General features: G+C 27.2%; 1 protein-coding gene across 1 annotated transcript in view; it reads right to left on the minus strand.

Annotated features, from left to right (window-relative positions):
• The window catches only part of LOC112600506 (transmembrane and TPR repeat-containing protein CG4341-like), a 267,606-nt gene that overhangs the window by 129,828 nt on the left and 113,696 nt on the right, over positions 1-24,082 (minus strand). Inside the window, 2 exon segments of the mRNA XM_025347744.1 lie at positions 4,236-4,536; positions 5,371-5,796. Coding sequence (XP_025203529.1) covers positions 4,236-4,536; positions 5,371-5,796 — 727 coding nt within the window.

A 24,082-nucleotide genomic window follows, 5' to 3' on the forward strand; every position in this document is an offset into this window, starting at 1 on the left:
TTTATTTTAATATAATTTTACACGCTAATAACGATAGTGATAATAATAGTATAATAGATAATTAGTATAATAAAAATTTGATAATAATATACGAAACAAACCGTGACGTTTCCAGTGTTCAATAATTAAACAAATTATTTAAAGCGCTTTTTAGAACGTTTGCGCATGAAAAATATTTTAAAATTTTAAATCTTAATAATAAAGTATTTTATTGGTATTGTGAAATCTCAGATAAATTTATGGTTTTATTTAAATGCAGGCGTGGGATGTTGTATCGAAAAAACATTGTTTCCATCGGGTATGTAATGGCACTTCCCATGTATTTATACACTATTAATAAAAACTTTCCGTTTGTGTACATACGAGTCATTGGTAAAGGTGTTATAGACGATTTTTCATTAAAAAATTATTCAAACTAATTAGGAAAAAACGTGACCAAAAATATAATTATTGTAATATATATATATATATATATATTTTAATGTCAACATTAACTTTATTTTTTACTCATTTATTTCACATTTTGATTTATTCTCGTTTTACGTGAAAATATATTTAATCAATTTGAGTAACAAAGTCTAACTATGAAAATCAATGTAATGTGTATAGTGCAGATTTACTTATATACTTGAAAGTGAGTTTATCTCACTTGCTTCAGGGAATTAGATAAAATGAAACCAAAAGACACTATAGTCAACAGTATAATTTAAGTACAGACAAAGAATTTCTATCGTTCAAACGGTTTAAAATAAACATATATATAAACATAATGAATTTAGCTATTACGTATTTCATTTTAAATAATATGTGTAATTTTAAAATATATTCAAAATTATTAAAGCATGGTTATGTACTTTAAGTAATATAGAATTATGTTTACAGACAATCTCAAACCAAATGTTTATTATGTTAAACTAATATGTTTGAAGTTTTTCAATTTAAATAATAAATAACACAGTTTGTAGTCATAAAAATATCTATTTTATCACGTGAAATCGTATACACATACTCGCATTCAATTAAATATTTGTTAAATTTTAATTTTAAAATAATTAAATTATTATACACACAACAAATGCACTTATACCTCACAAATGCAAACATTGAAGAATAGGAAACACTTAAAATGTATTCAAACAATAGTTTGTCTTAATCCTGGTCTAATTTTTAACACTTAAATAACATTGTTTATAATACTATATACTACTCAAAATACAAATTTACCGTTTAATGCAAGCTCTGGATACGATTGACACTATAGAAATAAATTGAACTAATTTAAAGTTTTAAGATTTAAGTTTTTAACAATCTCAAATTAGATATAATGATTTTATAATTTTTATTATTAAAAATGATTTAATTATAATCTCGGTGAATCACTTGAAGTACCAAAACGATGTTTAATTCAAGAATGTATAAAAAAAAAATTAATAATTGTACAATTTTATTGTTCAATAATAGTTGCCACCAACAACTTTGCAAAACTGATTTTATTACCGTGAGCGACGACCTCAGTGAATAATGATGACGAGATAACAGCATATGGCCATTTTATAACCACTATATCTTTTCAGTGTTATGATTTCTATATTATAAAAATCTCGATTGCTTAGTGATTCGAAACTTTGTTAGAGCTGTTCTCAATTACTTCCAAAAAAAAAAAAAAAAATACTTCTCAATTATCACTACCAATATTATAATATACAAGAACCTTTATAAGCGTTGAGTAAACGATAAATTTGAATTGTTCAAATAAAATATCTGTACGCGTACGTCGACATTAAAAATAATAATAATAAAATATTTTCTTCCGCCCAGTTAATATAACTATAATATTCAAATTACAAAACTGTTATATTTTTCGTATTTTTTTCGTTAATGACATGGTTTTTATTTTTTCCACAACCCACTACCATTCGCCAGACATCTTTCTTTTGCGTTTTATTATGTCCTGGAGTTGTAATTTTTTTCATATAATACACAAAAATTGTACAAAGCTTAGAGTAAACTATTTTTAAGTTATGAATACCACCCGTACATCATGAAAATTACATTTACAGATATAGAGAACCCTACCTAGTATCACCCCTTTCTTTCGTATGTATTTAATATGGAAGAAAAATTTGTATATATTTTATACGAAATTATATTTTTCTTCTACAAAAATAAACCTGAATGCTGATGGTGCACAGTGAGATTATACTTTTTCCACTTATTTCCACTATCATATAGAAAAAATGTAATCGAAACTTGCTTTATTATAATAATATAATACATACAATGAACGATTATATTTTAATAGACGCAACGTGAAGGGAAATATCGTTTAAAATACGTATTAAAGTTTATCATAGCGGCGCAGGCAGCCCTGTTTGGTAAATGTTATCGTTTCAGAGTGTTGTTTGTCTTTCATCGGTTTTTATTGTTATTATTTTTTTTTCCTATCGTACGGGGTAGTTTGAAATATTTGCGTAGTATAATAATATCATGCCATTTTATTCTTATATTTTATTTTAATACACGTAGAGCGTGCACAACTGAATACAAATTATCAAGTAAAAATCTATACAAATATGTTAATTTTTTATTTTTTTTTTAAATGGTTTCAAAAAAATGATTGTTGAGCGCCAAAATTAAATATAATTACTTATATTATTATATCTCATAACTATAATATAAAACAAAATAACCAATAATATTTAAAGAGTAGTGATGTTTAAGTAAATGTTAAATTTATTCAACTGTAATAAACTGTAGGAGACTGCTGCAATAATATGTAATCTACCAATAAGCGATCATCTAAGGTTTAGTGTTGTAGGTAAAACGCGTGATCTATCAATTACAAATATTTTCGCAGTATAAAATAATACTATAATGACCTAGATAGATTGGATTTTGTGTATGTGTGTTTTATGTATATAATTCTCAAAATATCATTCAGCTAAAATCAAACGTTCACTCATGACATATGAAATATTTTAAATAATAAAAATAAAACCTTGGTATAAAATAACCGATGAAATTGTAGAAACTGAATACAAGATCAAGATTATTTGATTTGTTTTAAAATTATGACTATAAAACTGAACATCAATTTTTTATTATTTAAAAAAAACAACAACGTCCTTCATTTAAAAGCGAAGGTAGAATTTAATACAGAGATGCATAGTGATCAGTGGTGGGGGTAAGACATGTAATATGAGAACTATAAACATGGCACCCTTGCTGTTTTTAAGTCATCAAACTTAGCCCTTAGGTATAATATTTCTGCGCTTCTAATTCTCATGTTAGTTTTTTAGAAAAACGAAAGATTTGCAATATGAATAGATCCCCTGTATAATATGTTCGTAGTAAAGTTAGACTTCTGCTGCGAATTCTATGCGTATTATGCACCTTCAGCTAATTAGTATCCTCGCGTAAAATATAACTCATTATAATATATATTTTCATATGACGATATTTCGCAAACTTGTATATTTAAAAATAATATCGTTCCATACGAAAACGAATTACTCAAATCTAAAACGACCTTTTTCTACCCTCGAAATAGCACGTTGTATAATATAACGCGTATGTGTAATAATAATATATTCTATTCTCTTTACAAAATTTCGCGGCGTCGGATTTTGTGATTTTGTGTGTGTAAAATAAAGTATAGGCCCGTGGGCGAATCGAGTTTTACCCAACCCGTAATAATAAAATGAATAAATCGATGCCGGAAGTCTGTGCAACAGTATATGTACGTATAATAAAATATATTATAATACGCCATTGCTCAAAGTTTTTGGCAGACCTCAACCCATCTACTGTTATGACGATATTTATATTAAACGGTACATAGCCCCTGAACCGATAACCAAATAGTTCACTTCGATGAAATTGGGAAATGACGCATGGCGTGACTACATTTTTTTAGTTTAAATTGTAGTTAAGAGTCGATATGACATTACGTATATTAAAACTATTAACTGAAACATAACATTGTTTATCTAAGAATAATATTATATCAGTGCGTTTCGTATTTCACATTGGAATTATTACTTAGTCATTTCTACATATATATGGTCTAAGACTCAAATGGTCGTTGAAAAATTATCAGTATTATCAATAAGTTCGTTGTAATCAAATTCGTTTTATCTCTTTTTTTATTGAGCTTCTCGTTAAATAATGATATTTTTTTTAAATAAAATAGTAATAATCATAATATTTTGTAAATTTGAAAAAAATTCACTTACCTTTGGGCGGATTGATGTGTAAACCCGATCGATACAGTGACTCGTCGTCTTGCCAGTCATTGTTCCTGATGATCGTTCGGGCACCATATACGATGAGTAACACTATTAGCCCCATCCTTGGCCACTTCGGTCCCAATCGACGTTCCAGCGCCGTGTAACCATACCCGAACATAAAGCAGTAGCCAACACTAGGCATGTACAGCACCCGCTCGGCCAGCACAAATCCCACGTAAAAGAACAAGTTAGACACCGGAACGAACGGTATGGCAGTCATGGCTACAGCAAGTCCAATGGCCCTTGCCTACAAATATTATGATATTATATTGTCAATAAAAGTGACATGTTTTTAAGAGCGATCGCTAATGTTCAGTGTAAAAATACAATTGATTTGAAATGATTAGAAATTAATTTGTTGTCTATATGTGAGTTAGATTAGGAGTTTTTTCAAAAACATTAAAATAATAAAAATAGACAAAAAACTATCAACTAACGAGTGACAATAACTATAATCATAGGTCTAATATATTAAAAAATACTAAAAAATAACAATGGATAATTTCTGCTTACTCGTAAGCAATATGGAAGTATATTATTTTTCAACAGAAAAAGATGAAATCCGATTAAAATTTGACAAAACAACATGTTAAAATAATATATATTTAAAATAAGAAAGAGAAAAAAAATGAAATATAGGTAGACTGACCGATTTTTGTTAAATTGAAAACAAAAATATCAAACCGTATAAATGAATATTTATTCGAAAATATTAATAAAATATAATAATAATGAAAAACATCTTGAATGACCTTTAAAATCATTTGTTCAGTTATTAATTTTCATAAAACTGAACCAATAATAGGTACAATTTAAATAATCGTTAGCATATATTATACTGCCTAACCTAAATATATCATACTCGTATAATTATACCGAATGAATATTATACTAACAGAGGACGAAGGATTAATTATTTCTAAGCATATTATAAACATTTTCAAAAATTCAATTTCATGCCTTATCAATACTACAAATAATATCTGTTTCCAAAATTGACAAAAATAAATATATATTTATAAAAGTATTAATCGTAATATTATGTGCGGATAAGATGAAAACGAAATTTATATTTATTTACCGGGTCGTCGGGTAGGTCGGCCGGTCGATCATACTTAGTCTTTGCACAACATCTGTGAGGCCGATAATGGTGTAATCTGGCTCTAGACGAAGCTACGGCAGATCGCCTTGCCGCAGCAAATAGGGCCACGTACAGAGCGATAGAAAGCGCGTTCCTAGGATCGTAGATGGAAGTGATGGGTGTAACGGCGTCCATAGACCAGTCAAAGCTCAGCTTCCGAGGGTAGACAAGCAACCGGAAGTTTTCAGCGGGTAAGTAGAGAAATGTGAGTGTCCGAGTTACCAGACTGGGTGACTTGGCGGTCGGATTATCGGCGGCTGCGAACACAGGTGGTCCGCTATCGCCCATTAACGAGATCCGGGCAAATAGCAGACCAGCCGCCGCGCCCGACAAGATCATCAGCGTTCTGTACATCCCTCTGGAATTCTATAAACAAAATATCGAAATTAGTATCAATTGTCAGCTGATAAATAAGAAATCAAAACAATATTCATACATTTATAAATAGATGAATAGTCCTAATATATAATTCACTATAGCTTGTAAGAAATTAATCTATACGTTTCAAGACACCTTATAGATTATTTATAATAATTATACAAGACTACATACAATATTTGCTCCAAATTGTAGTTTTAATTATGATATTTGAAAAAAAATAAAGTTGGATGCTACTAAATTAAAATTATAATAACGGTTTAAGGAGATACATCGACGATCCTCTCAATGACGTAATAACATAACGCATTTATTATACTCATATATATATATATGTTATTATAATTAATATTAATATGTATTTTCAAATGTCTTCTCAAATGCGGTTGCATTCACGTATACTATTCACTTATCGAAAATATATTTAGTGTCTCAGAAAACTTAAAAGACGTAAGCTTAAGGTATGCGTGTGAAACAGCCTCAATAGGTTTTAAACACACAAAACTATATAATACATCATGATCAACACGTGGATGTTAAAAGCGGCAAAAAGAATATCATAGAATAAACGAAAAGAAAGAAGAAATAACCTAACACAAAAAGTCATTTGTAATTGATCATTTATTTGTCGAACTACAATAGTTTTTCGCACTATAACACACACATATAATATAACATTGGTGTAGTGGCGTAAAGGGACAATAATTTTCAATGGTCAAGCAAGGTATGTACCTGCCTACTATTACCGAAGCAATGTAATACCCAGTACACGGTTGTATAATGTGTATATATATATATATTATTATTAATTTCGCGAGTGTTTGTATGTACACCAGAGGTAAGGAATCAAAAAGTTATTCTCAAACAAAGTCTTGGCAAAGAACAATGTTTTCTCGTTGGCGTGTGTAGGTAGACAATACCGTATTTTCGGATAGCAGCCATGTGCGTTAAACATTAATATAATGATAATATTAATAATGCAGCGTATAATATTCATAATATTCACGTTCGAGTCGCCGATACAATGCGCGTTTGTTCAGAACATGTATGTAAAATGTATATATATTAATATCATACTAAAGACAATGCGTGCACACACCGTGGAAACAACGAAATACACATTCCGTGTGCTTAACGTTCCACGGGACAATACAATATTTGAATCGGGTCGTCTCGCACTGAATCATCCGGATTTTTTTTGATTTTTCATGCACATTTTTTTTTTGTTTAATTATATTACAGAGATATACTGCAGAACTACTCACATTTATTTTTTAAAAAGTTTAAAATATGTTGATGAATTCAACATAAAATTCTAATTATAGTTTATGCATTTAAAAAATTTAAAAAATATAAAAATACCTTGTAGTTTAAAAATATTATTATAATTATTAAAAAGTACAAAATGTTATTGTTTTTATGATAAAAGATTTTTATATAATGATCTTTGTCTCCATATTCATTTCAATAGTGTAATAACTCAATAATTACAAATGAAATTAACTAATCACTAATGAGTTTATACTAACATTTAACACGAAAGTTATAGCGCTAAGAAACTACATTTTCAGTACTTACAAACTAACGCACTTTTAAATACTATTTCTCAAATTAAAAAGAAAGGTTTGAAACAAATTTTGACCTTACTTTCGATGTTCTATATCTTACCAAAAATAAAATATACATTTTCTAAGACTTCCGAGCCCTTCCAATGATCTACGACATTAAAATTGGCCGTAAATAATACTTCGAAATTAAAAAAACTTGTACGAAGAGTACCCAGAAATACATTTACATATTATGTTATTGGATAAAATATTTTTTGGATTAATTATTTAAAATTGTTGAAAAATAATGAAATATCCGTACCAATTAAAAATGATATGCATTATAATGTATAGCAAAGTATAACATTATAATATTATGTTTATTTTATTCAGAATAATTTGAAATGCATTCATCAATATTTAAAACTTGTCAACGTAAAAAATATTGTATTTAGTAAATTTATTTAAATCTTAGCTCTAGTTTGAAGTGATATATATATATATATATATATACCTATATCATAGGTAGAGTATAAGAGTGCTGACGGCCCATTCTTTAATAACATACTAAGACGCGATGTTGTCAATATCTTAAATGGATTCTTACAGAATGAGAAAAAATATGTATTAATAGAAATTCACTCATCTAAAACCTATATATAAACCGTAAGAAATGGAAAAACCCCACAAAATATGTACTAGATATAAAAAAAAAAGATTAAAACAGGTTTTAATAATAATATAGGTTGACAATCAGCCGAAATAGGCCTCTGCTCAATAATTTACGTAAGTATAATAATATTAATATAATAAAAAATAATATTTCGGTTATGCCTATTTAGTTTAGATAATTTATGTTCAAAATGAAAATTGTATGCTCTATTAACATTTTTTTTTTTAAATATGTGGTTTAAAATAACATTACCGTTAATAAATATTACGTTTTAAAACAGATAAGCATAAACCTATAATCAATAGGTAAATTGATTGTTTTATTGCCAAACAGTATTTTTTTTTTACATAATTGAAATTTATAACAACACATTAAAAAAATATATGTGTACTTTTTTAAACGTTATTAATCGTTTTTTTTACTATTTTAATAACAATATGATAATATACAATAATTTATATGACTAATCACGATATTATATGTATACTAGAATTGAAATAGATTAAAATTAATTTCTTATGAAAGAAAATAGTTGTTTAATAATGATTATAACTATCAGTTTAAAGTTTAAATGAGTAAAGTAAATATGAACTGATATTTTGTGAGATACCTTTATATTTCATCACTTCACTCATCAAAATACTTAAATAAATAATTTGCTTCAGTATGAAATTAAAAATATATTTTTTTCAAAAAAAAAAAAAAAAAAATTAGCTAGGTATTTTAAATAGTGTTCTTTTTTTAAGCAAATTTATCAATCAAATAATGGCTTTGTGATAAAAAAAAAAAATCACCTCATATAAATAATGCACATAATTTGGAATTTAAAATGCATTGCATCGTGTTCGTGTTTGTTTTTCTTTCCCGTACCCTTATATATTATTATTCCATCCAATGATCTTTAAGTAAGTAAGTACCCATAGTTAATTTTTTTCCGCTGATATAACGGCGAAAAAGATTCTCCACATTTAATAATTGTACAAGGGAAAAAGTTTAATCAGACGTTGAAATCACATAATTATTATAACATCACGCGTACCTATATGCATGTATCGGTCGATAATAATATTATCTTTAAGTTTAATAAAACTTATGTGCGGTAAATCGAGGTATACATACGTTAAACCAAATTGCATAAATCAGATAATAATATTAATTCAAATCAAATCGTAAAAAATATAACGTCGAACCACACGTATTTCTTTGAATTAAAAAAATAATAATGAGACGTCTCTTGCAGATACAAGATAAATAGGTCTTATAATGACATATAATGTACGTTTTTGAAAATATTTATTTCGATGTAAGCATAAAATTTACATTTTTATTTAATTATTAATCTAGGTAATGTAGTCAAAATAAGACTTAATATTTTATTTTTGATTAAAATGAAAAAACATTTTGGATAAGTTATTTCTCTCAGAATAATAATGATATTATATTATATTTTACGATCAAGTTATCAGAGTTGGCAAAATTTGTTACTTTAAATATAAAATATATACCTGCACATAACAATAATTAATCTGTTGTGAATATTGACCATAAAATGTAGCCTATAAAAATGTAGATACATGCAAAAACATAATATGAATAATTAAGGCATACACTATAATATCAATTTAAAATTCAAAACATTTGGATATTAAGTTACCAAATGTAACAATCTATACAATTAGTTATAGTTACATTATTAATATAGTAAAATAAACAGAGTTAAATATATTATATTATTAAAAATAATTGCACACTTATCAGATATGATAAATAATGTATAATTACAGAAAAAACTAATATTAAATATTTGTCAATGAATCTTTTAAAAGTAATGAATTAATTCATCAGTAGTAAATGTTTAAATGTTTGATATACATATCAATTCTCATAACAATCAACGATTTAAACAGTTATGTTTAAATAAATCGGAAAATTTCAAAAAACTTCAAATGGCTTTAACCATTGATATGTTTCAAAAGATTATAAAGCCGATGAATTGTTGAAGATTGAAGAGAGGGTAGACTCCCCTATTATATAATTAAAATATAGTCTACACAATATGTTTATATTATACTATGTAGGTAAGTAGGTTGCAGTATTATTCACAAATTATTATTGCTTATATTACGCATATAAGAATAATCAATAAAAGTCGCGGTTCGTGAGCACCAAGTGAGCGAATTCGAAAAACCATCCATTCCCTTCCCTTATTACCATTCCATAAACCTATGTACAAGACGATATACATATTTATAAACTAATTAATTTACACTTAACACACATATTACATGCTTAATAAAATATGCCCGAATCATGTAATGTTTTTGTTTTGTTTTTATGATCAGGTTCACGGAAAGGTCAAAAACGTTTTTATTTATTTTTAAGGTTTTGGTATAATGGGTTGTTGTGTACACGCCCGTTAATTTTTTGTCGCAGTAACTAACTTAATTAGTATCGATGTCACCGCCGCCGCCACCGAGAAGTGTTCAGAACACAATGCAAATTAACACATGAAAGCGAATTTACTTCTCGTAGGGAGCTATGTATAATTTCTGTGTAAGTGTATACATATATATATATATATATATATATATATAAATGTATTTATGCATTATTATTATATAGCACAACAAACGCCGGCCACAGGGTTTTGAATTTTAAACAGTTAAAAGGTCATTATGTGTAACAGTAAGAAAAAAAAACAATGTAAACGTCCTTCTCGCAACAAGCCATTGTTTCGCGTAGTGTATTTTTTCTGACGTACTTTTCAAGTATCTACGTTGAATTTAATTTTATTATTAATGTATTATAATAATAGTATAATTTATTTAACTCAACATTTTATCATGCGGTTACAACTGTACACACACACACACACACACACATAAAATAGAACATACATCATGAATCATATAATTAATATCTAACCTAACCTACGCAGTTATGCGTATATATTAAATTATTATACAATACCGACGACGGTCCGAAATATGTTATTACCGTGTATAACGTAAAAGACTGCTTATTAGCCGTCGGGGAAATGATTTGACGGCAGCGTTGGTGGCGAGCGCGTATTCGGAAAAATATTTAATATTATTATATACCTGCTACGCAGTGTTGTTACCCTATTTTATTTTTTTATTTTTATATTATTCGCGCTCGCCCCCTTCTACGCTCGTGTATACATGATTACACTGATTAATGTAACCTAAGTGGCATGTCCCGCGTCGTAAATTATTCTCCAAAAGCGAATCGCGTGTTCGATAACCATGTGCCGCCTTGTCATGCCATTCAGCCATATTCGAGCTACCGCCTCCTCCTTTTTCGACAAGCGAAACACCACACCGGTCACCCCCATCACTTTTTACCACCACCGATATTATACAAGGATATTATATTATTATATTCTGTATAAGTAACGTTACACGGGTTTATTACATTATATACACATACATATATTTATAGAAATAATATGATATATGTGTGTGTATGTGTTTATGTCAGACACTGGAACTTAAATTATTATATTTAATATTTCAGTTAATCAAAAATATATAAAATAAATATTATATGAATATAATAATAATAATATTTACATCCATGTTTTATTTGATTTAGAAATATACGTTATATAAATATTAGTTGTGTTGTGTGTATATCCTATGTACCTATATGTCCTTTAAAATTAAAAATGTGATTACTTAATATAATATAATATTCTTTTTTTTACTGTAAAAAAAAATATAAATTTAATATAAATATATATATATATATATATTTATATCATATAATACCTATGTATAATAACCTAATATCATTAACAGTATTCGTGAAAAAAAAAAAACATTGAACAGACTTTTTAAAACTGCGTAAAAGAATTCCAAGTAACAAGTATGTACTTCAAATTAAAAACTAAATTTATGACGACTATTTATTTTTAATCATAAAGTTCATAATAATTATACCTTTATTCATTTAACTTACGGTAGTTGAAGCAACACAATGACAGTGAAAAATATTAAACAAGTACATATTATTATAAGTACCTAATATTATTACATATATTATAATTGTGTACTACATACGATAATATAAGCATATCTTTAAGGAATTCATGAAAAAATCCACATCGAAACTTGGTGGTCGTTTAAGCTATAATAGATAATAAAATTAAAAAAATAAGCAGTAAGATTTAAGACGTAAGGTCTTCAATAAGTTGCTGAACATGTTCGACAATTCCTCGCAAATTGATATTAAAATCGTAAAATATATTACATATTTTATAATATAACATAATATTTATTATATTATAATATTTTGAAAATCTAAATCGTCTCGATTCTAACGAATATACGAATAAGATTTCATCGTAATGAGGTACGTATTAAATATTCCATTATACGAAAAGTATTAAACAGAGTATTATATTACCATTGATTTTAGTAAAATATTCTAAAATCAATGACATTTAGTCATAACACTCATAACAATGAGATAACAAAAAATGAACGTGTGGCAGCGATGTACCAATAATGCATATCCAAAACGCCGTATTAGTATAATTTAACATGTTATTATCGACCAACATAAATCGTCATGTTATAATTATAATATATTGTCATTGACGGGCAGCATTAACAATCATTGAATATATTATGAATCAATAGTGTGCTCATGAATTTAATGTTTGAATAAAATGTGTGGCCCATTATTGGTTATTTAATAAATCATTCTTTTATGCGACCCAACATAATAATAATATTACAAAATAATAATACAGTAAATTTTTATTATGTCAAACGCCGTATCTCGAATTTGTTAATACTTTGAACTTTTTTTTTGTTCACTTTGAGATTTAATGTAACAAGAGTTTATTATAACATTAACTCGGCTGTTATTCATTTTGCACAAAGTCCATTAGTTCCGCTTAATCTTAAAAATGTTTTCAGTGGAAGAAACTCAGAGTCTCCCTATGGTATACAACTACGAGTACATATTAAGTTTTGCTTATCATAAAGAACGGTAATATATATAAATAAAACAATAATTAAATATTTCAAATCATTATTAAATAAAACTAACAAATATCCACTAATATCATTATTTCCTACAAAACATAAACAAAAAAAAAAAAAAAATGAGTAACTTTTAATGATAGATGGTGAGTTTTTTTGTATATTTTTAAGTAGGCATAATCTTTCAACCAAAAAAACTAGGTACAACGTGCTTAATTGTTCGATAGTCATGAGCTCTGTTACCTTTATCCTTCTTATCTACAGCACAATCATCTCTTAGGGTTATTGAGCAGGCATTTAATTATTCTAATAATACATTAACAACAGTCATAATAATATATCATTCGCTCATATCCCTGGTTGAATGAAACCACACAAAACTGCCCATCGTTTTATTATTATTATTATTATTACTATTATCACCACAACGACATCCGACCACATTTTGATATCGATTTTGGCTCGCAAAGCCCATTAACGAGCGCATTTGGTAATATAACAATACGAACTCTAGGAATTTACGGTATGTAATGCCTTGCGAATTTATTAAGTTTCCTGTACCATGTCGATTATACGTAAAGAGGTTAAGTCCAAAACAACACTTTGTACGCTATAATTTAAAATGACTGACGAATCCAACTGACTGCACGATTTGGCGAATATATACAATATAGATATATCTACACATTATAGTATTATGACCGAATACTAGTCACAAAATGTAATACTCAACAAGATGTTGTATTTAAATTCAAAATTTTAATCGTAAAAACTATTTTAGTCGTTTTATTAATTATTCATGCATAACATACTGTTTATTATATTGAGCTAGCAAAAAAAAAAAAAAAAATAGTACAAGTTTTCGTAAACAAATATGAGATATGATAATCGGCACGAAGTGTACACGTCTAAATCAGAACTCAAATTTATAATTAAGTATTATATATTTTATTCAATTAATTATTAAAAGATCATTCTCGAGATTGTTACAATAATAATTACGATACATAATGAAATCCAATTTGTAATTTTCAGTTTCCGAAAATTTACAGTTGATGGACAGTTACCTAACCATGGAAGTCGTGTTATTTTACATGCACGTAAAAAATGTAGCGAATATTTAATCAGTTCAGAATACTATAATATTATTATATACACATGCCCTAATTTGGTTTGTAAAAATAATTTTTATGTTATCATTTATATTAAACTAAAGGTCCAGTAGGCATGTTTTTTTTTTATATACATTTTTTATACATAGGTGTATTTATTTCATGTAAAGTAAAAGTCAAGCATAGTGCTCATATTGTTCATACAAATCATTTAAATAGGACTGATATCATATACCATCATATATAATATTATATATATGTATACATAAGCACCATGTTTGTTGATTGAAATTGAATGTTTAGGGATATCATATTGTATCGTATTATATGTATTTATATTTGGATACGAATACACATCGTCTTGTACATACTATATAATTATATACATGCAATATAATATAGTTTAAAATTAATTTTGTGCCGTTTACACTTATATGTAGATTTAATATGGATATAACCATATGACATATTACATATTATATGCATACGTTTTATTGAAATTGTTTACGAATGCCTTTCTGATATACATTGTATTATTTAATGTCACATTATTTGTTTTTTGGCTATTATTAAGTATACATAATAATATCAAAATGGAAATATATATATATATACGTACACTTACACAAATACACATACGCAGATATATATATATATATATATATATATATATATAACTCAATATTATATATAATCGTATAATTAAAATGAACTATGACGGTGAAATACCATACCGTGCTCAAAAATTATTAGGTAGGTAGGTACTTACATATATTTTATTTACTTTAAAACAATAAAATTATTATTGTTGCAACTCCAGACATTTTTCATATTTAAGTGGAATATATTTTATATCATGTATAATTTGGAATTTAAATCAAAAGCTGATGATAATACAAATCTCTTAAAATAAAAACTTTGATCAGTCTCCTTATATAATGATATATTTTTAATGACCATGTTTAAGACGCATGTGATAATGATAATAATAGGTCATATTATGGTACTTAATGCAGATGTATCGAAATGCTGCCCACTAACATTCACCAAAATTATCATATTCCCCAAAACATTGTAAATTTGAGTGTTTGAACTGCGGAGTAAATACGATTGGTAACGATTTCAAAAAAAGTTCGGACCTGTACATGTTTTAATTGTTTCTAAGGTTTTTGTTACCGGTGATTTTCGGTTCGTTTCCAGACCGTCAGTAAAACATGTCTTTTATGCGCATTTCTCTTATTCTCTAGAGAAGAATCGCTGTCCCGAAAATCTGCGGGGCAAATCCCATGATTCTGATCTTCTCCTGGCCTGGGTCCAAGCCATTATAGCAATACTACATATAGGTACTTTTACGTCGTTTGTACATTATACTGTTATATGGTAACAAGACCACAATAACCGTTTTGTCGTAAACAATAACAAAGTATAATGATACGCAATGCGTCTGTTCATTAATAAATTATACTTACTATGAAAAAAAAAAAATGTTTTATTAAATAGTAAAATACTGTTTTTTTTTTTTTACAAAAGTATTCATTGCCTTTTGTCATCTGGACTTAGGTAAAACTTATAGTTTATAATAAGCTTGTAAACATTTGACACATGGATTTAAGTAAGAAAAAATAAGAATTAGTGTTTTTTATGCCTTATGAAAATATGATACCGTGACTATGGCTATATAATAACTACTTTTTTTTTGAATTTTATAAATAAGAAGGTCATAAGAGAGTCCACGTTTGATTTAATTTACAACTGAAGATAGATCACTTGATTGGTAGAACTTCAGAAATTCAGTGGTTGAAAACATTTTTTGTTATTTTTTTTGATATATTTGGTTATTTTGAGTAACTCTAGAAGTTTTTTTAAAGTACTTCATTACAAACAAACTATGTAGGTAGCATTAACTATTGTCTTCACAATTTTTAATTCAAAAACTTGGCATTCTTTATGCGTGTTGTAGTAAAATAATTTTATGTAGATAGAAATGTATATAAAAAAATTAAGTGCAAGATTTACTTATATACAGTATAAGCAAGGATATTTAATTATTTCATATTTTATATTTTTCTACCATTTTTTTGATTTCATTTTAGAGTTAAGCAATAATTGATATTGTTGTAAACGTATTTAAAATTCTGGGCGTATGTAATTTGCGCCAAAAACAACCCAAAAAAAAAAAAAATATATGTAATTTGCGCCACATCTAAAATTGTATTTTGGTAATTTGCGCCACTTTTTTAGTTTGTAATTTGCGCCAAATAAAACTAAGTAAAAAGGCAATATGTAATCTGCGCCATCGTTTACCTACAAAAATTGTAATTTGCGCCACAGTTCACAAAATTCACAAAACGAACTCCATGTATATTAAATAAGTAAATTTTCGTTTAGTAATAAAACATATAAAAATCTGATATATAAAAAATGATAATATGCTGAAACATTTTAATTTTAATAAATAAAAAAAAATAAATAATTGTAAATAAATGAATAAATATAAAGTTTCGTTTAGTATGTAAAATTTTCGTTTAGTAATAAAACTTATAAAAATCTGATAGGTATATAAAAAATGATAATATGCTGAAACATTTTAATTTTAATAAATAAAAAAAAAAATAATTGTAAATAAATGTATAAATTTAAAGTTTCTTAAGTATGTACAATTTTCGTAGTATAACATATAATTTTTGAAATAAAATACCTAGCTACTTATAATACTTAGCTTACTCACGTTTTTTTTATATTTATAGCTTAATGACGAAACTAAGCCTTTTCTGTCAATTTTATTTTGTCTGTAGTCTTCATATATTTGTTGAAAAGTTTCCAAACGAATTTTATTTTTAGTAGAATTTCGTTTTTTAAGATGTATACTTTTAATTTTAATCAATGTTTCGGTTTGAAATCCTTTCAGTACATCCAAAAAGTGGTAAATAGTAGGATGTGGGTGATAGAACTCGGAATTGAAACGTGAATGATATGATTCGCAAGCATTAGTAGTGAGAGATAGTGACGCGATATTCGCAGCCCAAATTATTGGTGGAAATTTAGCCTCTTCACAGATATATGTGTCAACTAAATAATCGGCATATTTTTGAAATCTTATGTCATTAGGAATCGATGACATAAAATCTTCAATAAAACAGTTACTGACTTCATTTGGAGAAATAAATGGCAACCCAAATGTATGGTTTAGCCACTTGCTTTCTTCTGTTTTATTGTTTTGATATACGTTGGATAATCCTAATTCCTGAATTTTTCTATACCACGACTGAGTTAGGTGAAATCTACAACCAAATATTTTAGTGTCATCCCAGACTTGTCTCAATGCTACATGAATTGCTTCTTCAAAATCAGATATAAATAAATTTGGTTTTAGAGAAAGTTCACGTGCATTACACAAATGTATGATATTTTTAAATAAATTTACGTAAGTTGAAGTTTTTTTGTCTGGAAGTAATGCAAATAATAGTGGTATATAATGATCATTGCATAAACCATGCAAAGAAAACAATTGCGTAAATAACTTGGGACAATATTCAAAAGTTCCATCCATATATATAATCTCAGATTCGCATAGAACTTTTAAATTTGTGTCACATGAAAATATTATTATATGACAGTTCGGATCATTTATTAATAAAAATTGCTCATTGAGGTCCGTTTTCAAATTTAAATTGCTTATACTATTTTGCAATTCTTCCATTGTTTTAGGTAATGGTGGCACCATTTTTCTACGGGCGTTATAAATATTACGTCGAACTAGTGATATATCATCAGTAGTGATAGTTTGTAAATTAGATATATTTTCAGAAATTTCAGTTCGTAATATCTTACTTGGTTTAGTATACAGATTTTCCACAGCTTTTCTCTTACATCCGTTTGAAAACATTTTTCTGTCTATACTTGGTTGATCATGCCCGTTATGTTCATTTACAATTTCAACTATTTCTACAATATTTTCTATAGAAGTATACACTTTTGCAGTGCAAGTTCTGACAGTACAACGCCATCGTACTGAAGCATTTTTCGATTCATGCACTTTGCGATACGTAAAATTTGAAAATAATAATAAATCTTTACCTCTGGTGCTTTTAATAATTTCACCAATATTTGTACTATTTTCCATTACTTATATTTTTATAAAATTTTAAAATAAAATAAATAACATGAACGCACACGCGATTTATATCGGACTAATTGTAAATATCACGATTCGCGACATTGCTGTTCAATATTAACAATATGTAACAATAGATTGAAAATTTTCGTTAGATTAGACGTAATCTAATAGAGATGATATGTCTATTATCAGTAGAACACAACAATATTATATTGGATACACGTCGATACGTATTATTGACTATTGTATATCCTATGTGATTATTTCAGTAAATTTATCTGGTAAATTCCAGCAATACTGAAGTTAAAAGTGTGGCGCAAATTACATATTCCTTTTCGTTTTCTGTCGTGGCGCAAATTACCAAAATTAATTTGTATATGTGGCGCAAAATACATGTTATGTTTTTATATTTTGGCGCAAATTACATACGTCCTTAAATGTACCTTTTGATGGCGCAAATTACAGGTAATTAAAATGGCGCAAAATACCATCTCCCAAAATTCTAAAATAATCTGCAGTGACTATCACGGGCGAGAGCTGATTGTCATTAGTCGTATAGTCAGTTTTGTTTCGTTTGTAATTAAACCAATATAGCGTGGCGCAAAAGAAATGATCAAATTTACATCTACAGTGACTTGTATATTATAATACAGTTGACACAGCTGTTTGCTTTGAAGTTTAATTTAAACAACTAATTGATTGTATGGTACCTGATGTATATCATTGTAATGCACGATTTTAATGGATCATGGTAAATGAGAGAGGTTATACTTCATTGTAGTTACAACGGCGCGTATTATACTCAGCTTTGACCTTAATAATTAGTCGAAAAAGTAAAAAAACACGCATGATCTGGTGTTCGCGGCACATCATTAAAATATTATATTTATATTATATTTCAAATAATAATTATTATTATATAAAGTGTTTTTATTGGGTATAAAGTTAATATTATATGCCTAAAATTAAAGCTTTAATATAATTTCAAGTTTGATTCTATATTACTTCTTGTTTTAAAATCACAAGTAATCAACAACTGCAGAAATTACATTATTAGTTAATAATTTAGTATTCGTTCAATATTACACCCACTAGAGATGGGTAAAAAGCTTTAAAATAAATATGAAGAACCTAGAGCCTATAATATATATTCGATACATGCATTTTCAGTAGATGTCTAATTATTAGATACTAACATACCAGATATTTATTTTTTAGTTGTTGTAATACTAAATACTAGATAGCTATTCTACCATCAGAACGGAATACTATATAGTTACTCAGTTACTCGTTACACACCGATTATCTTAATGTTTTAATTAAACTTAAAATTATTAAAAAAAAATAGTTTTCAATTTATAAATTAGTATGACATAATATTATTTCCATCAAGTTTTTTTCTAATTATTAAAATATGTACAAACCAATTCAAATGGTTAAAAACTAATATTCTCTAATAAATACTACAATAATTATAATTTAAAACAATGAAAATAAAATTCGATTATGTTGAATTATAATAAATTATAATATAAAATTGATACAAATAGATATTTATAATTATAATCATATACTGTTTAATATACAATTATATGCATATGCTATATATGGCTAATGGTGAACATATAAACACCAATTTCATTGGCGATGTTACCCGTCTAAAAAAATGTGAAATTCTGTTCAGTAGAATCAACTTTGTATTGTTAGCTTAAGTTAATTAAAGTGAATTTACTATTATTAAAATTAAATTTAAGACCATTATATAGGTTTTAATTTTGGCTTTTTTTACAATATTGCAATTTGTATGCTAATTTTATAACTACATAACGTACATAATCATGTAAGTAAAATTTTATGATTTAAGAATGTTCATAACTCGCTTTAAATTTGAAATATCGTAAAAAAACCATCATATAATTCCTATAGTATAATATTTTTAGTTAGTCTTTTATATTTAAAATGTATTCGCCAATTCATGTTAATATATTAGTTGTCTAATAACCATAGCATGGAAATTAAAATACTAAGTATATTAAAATGGTTATTTTCGCCATATACAATGTTTTATTATTATTTTCTAATGTTTGAATAGTAATACTGAAAACAATACATAATTGTAATAATAATTATTCATTCTAATTATATTTTACAATGGCATAACAACAAAAAACAAAAAATCCTTAAACCAATAACTCTAAACAATATTCACTATTCTATTATAAATTATAATATAAATTTCTAAGGAAATTGTGACTTGAAATATATTGTGAAATATCCTAGTACTTTGGAATTTATTGTATTATAAGTCGATTGAAATATGATGAGAGAAATTAACGATAAGTATGCTTTCTTCCCCGTGATGACGTAATACATAATTGATTTATCTCGTAATTTATATTCGTTTTCGATGATCTGGTATACGTCAAGAATGCAGTTGGAAAATATAAAAACAAAATGTTGAAAATATCGTAATTGTATTATGGGATTTCATTTTGCCTTATATCTGAAAGAATGTTAAATTTGTTGTAACCTTATATGAAGACAATTTTTTATAACAAAAACGATATTTATTATTAAATTGGAAAAAGATAAAGACATTTTGGACAAGCGGCAATTGACCATCATGAATGAAACTGATCTCGGTCTTGATGCGTAAAAAAATGTCGAGTGTAATGAAAAGCAAATTTTGTTTTTATTTAGCCAGACCAATTGAATACCAAAAAAAGTATTTTAAATCATAATAACAAAGATGTATATCTGAATTTTCAGGAGAATAGAATAGTATCTACAACGGCAATGTGAGGGAAGATAGGCAGGCAGCAATAATATTATGATCGTAATATTGGCATGAATAGTTATGTGTTATCACTAACATTTTATTCAGTACCGTTGTTATTTCCGTTGTACTAGTAGAAATCATAGTGGGTTACTCGTCGATATATATATGTATACATAGAGAGAAAGAGAGAGATAGAGAAAGTTGTGGAAAGAGTGAGATATAGACGGCTCGACGGTCATTTATCATCGGAACCAACCACCACCCGTACACACGAGACGGTTTAAACAAGATCGCGTGTTACCATCACCACGACGTAAAACACCTCCGTCAACTGACTAACATCTTCACAGTTCTTCCACTCCCGCCATAACTCATATATATAATACTTATTTATATATATAATGGAGACGCTATGATGAGGTCGAGGCATGGAACGGGATAATATAAGATGGTTTGATGTGAAGGGGGTACATAACAGCTTGCGTGGCGTTATTAAAAAAAAATTACCGACTACCTCTAGATACCACTCTCTCACCCCCTATAAAGTACCACGCTGGATGGATGAATGACGATAGTGGAGGAAAAAACAGATGGCTCGGAAAATCGTCAACGTATAACACACACATACATACTGCAACGTGAATTAGTGCATGGTGGTCGCTGGATGGCTTATACGGGTAATAGAAGAGAAGTAAAAGTATGGCAGGGCTACAAAGGTTTCGACGCAAAAGGCTGAGAATCAAAACTTGTTGGATCATGATTTTTCATTTCTGTCAATCTGAAGTATACACATTACACAGTATACAGAATATGTGGCAAAAAAATTAAATTAATATTGGTACCTTTTAAGTATTAAATTTTACGTGTAGGTAACTACACATGATACATAATAAACTGTTTTCTAGTACAAAGTAAAAGACTTTTTTGAACAATAAAAATAAGAGTTGTATTGAAAGATATCACCTATAATAGTTGATGGCAAAGATAACAATATGGTAATTGAATAGATTAATAATAAAATTATATTTAACTTATATTTCAAGGATTTTATATTGATTTTTTCACAAGTTGTAGTGATTTGTAAATTACATTATATTCTATGATGCAAAATTACAATAATGGTATTTATTTATATTAATTCAATAATATAAAACAGCGGTCAGGTATCCATGTAAAATCAAAGCGTACTGTTCGATAATAAACACTATACAGTAATAGATGGTAAAATCCTATCTCAATACTCAGAAAGAAAGTAAATTGAATTTATTGCATCCGTTTTAACCGCACACGGATTTATAATGTTTATTCGGTTTATCTAAAAGTTTTCAAGTTTGTATTCCAGTCTAAAACGTTAGAACGATTTATGTCCGTAGGTTTAGCGCCAACTATTACGAAACATTCTTTTTGAATTTAGTTCCGAACTATCCGATACATACAATATATTATTGTATAATATAATACGATGTTCGATTTAATCGAAAAACTTTATTTTCAATAAAATAACACAAATATTGCATATACATATTATATAAAACCTATATAAATTAATCTTTTTTTTTTCACAAGTCCAAATGAATTGAAAATCCGTCAGATACAATAATAATCCCATTATAATACAGTATAGTATATTATTAAATTGTTGTTGAATTTTAAATGGGTATTATTATAAATTTATGGTAGACACAATAATATGCAGCTTCCTATTAATTACGTATATTCAGACAATGTTTTTTTTGTTTTTTATTTTATTAAAATGTAGACATATTTGTGTTATAATAATTATGATAATTATGAAAATGAAACATCGTATTTAAACGTAAATTATTAATTATACATATAAATGTATAATAATCAAATTATTATTTTCCTTAACATTTTTAAAATTAATATTAATAGACTATTAAGTATGCAGTGCGTGTAATACATATTATATTATTATATTATATGATTTTATACACGAGTATTTATTTTATTAATATCTTATCAGTTTTTTAATCTTTTAAGTGTATTGAAAGTAGATATAACATTTTTTGTATAAATAATAATCTAAAAATATGTTGGTTATTTGTAATGACTTTAAACTACCTATATAAAAAAAAATAGTATTTTCAATAACACAGTAATTTATTTACTATAATATTTTAATATGACTAAATATATGAGTAACAGAGATGATCATATGAACCTCTTATGCAATTTTTTTGACCCACAGATAATAATTTATTTTTTTAACTGGTTTTCATCAATTTTCAATTTTTCTTTTACTTTTTATGGATAAACATGAATATTTAATTTTGATAGGTCCTTCAAAAACTTTCTAGAATCCTAAAATGACAATCCAAAAGTTTTAATTCGTGTTATTTCTATTTAACAGTAATTAGATAATCATCATGCATTATATACTCCACCCTGTGGTAGATTTAAAGCCTTACTGTCAATAATCGTCAACCGTCTTCACGACAACACACCGATATAAATCAAGCGAAATCCGTTTTAGTGGACGATGAATTGGTAATAATCCACGGATTTCCAACAAAACCGAAGGTAAGTATATAAGATTCGCGTGCATGAATGACGGTAATTCAACGACGATAAATAAAAAAAAAGTTACTAGTTCGAGAATGAAAACTAAATAATTGTTGCACAGAACGCAGATATATCGTTAACAGCGTGGCGATGAAAAAAAAGTTATACACAGACGGGGCAGTAGGCAACGGACAGGAAATGACCTCTGGTGATGCTTTAGTGACTACATGAATACGAAATTTCAGTGGAACAAAATTGTTTCCCGGAAAAATGAAATCACGATAGTTCTGCAGCAGGCACAATATATATGTATATATATTATACTGTATATCGCGTACGGAGCACGTCGCTTTACGTGTACCTTTATAAATAAATTTTTAATGTTAAATTCAACTGGAGAGAAAGGAGATAAAGGTTTCTTTTTGTCTTTTCGTTCCCTTTAAATATGACAAAAATACGGCCTTGATGGCGGACCGACATTACCAATTATTGTGGCGTTATTTACACC

Source organism: Melanaphis sacchari, unplaced genomic scaffold (genome assembly GCF_002803265.2).
Source record: "Melanaphis sacchari strain LSU unplaced genomic scaffold, SCAv2.0 Contig65_pilon_pilon, whole genome shotgun sequence".
Classification (NCBI taxonomy): domain Eukaryota; kingdom Metazoa; phylum Arthropoda; class Insecta; order Hemiptera; family Aphididae; genus Melanaphis; species Melanaphis sacchari.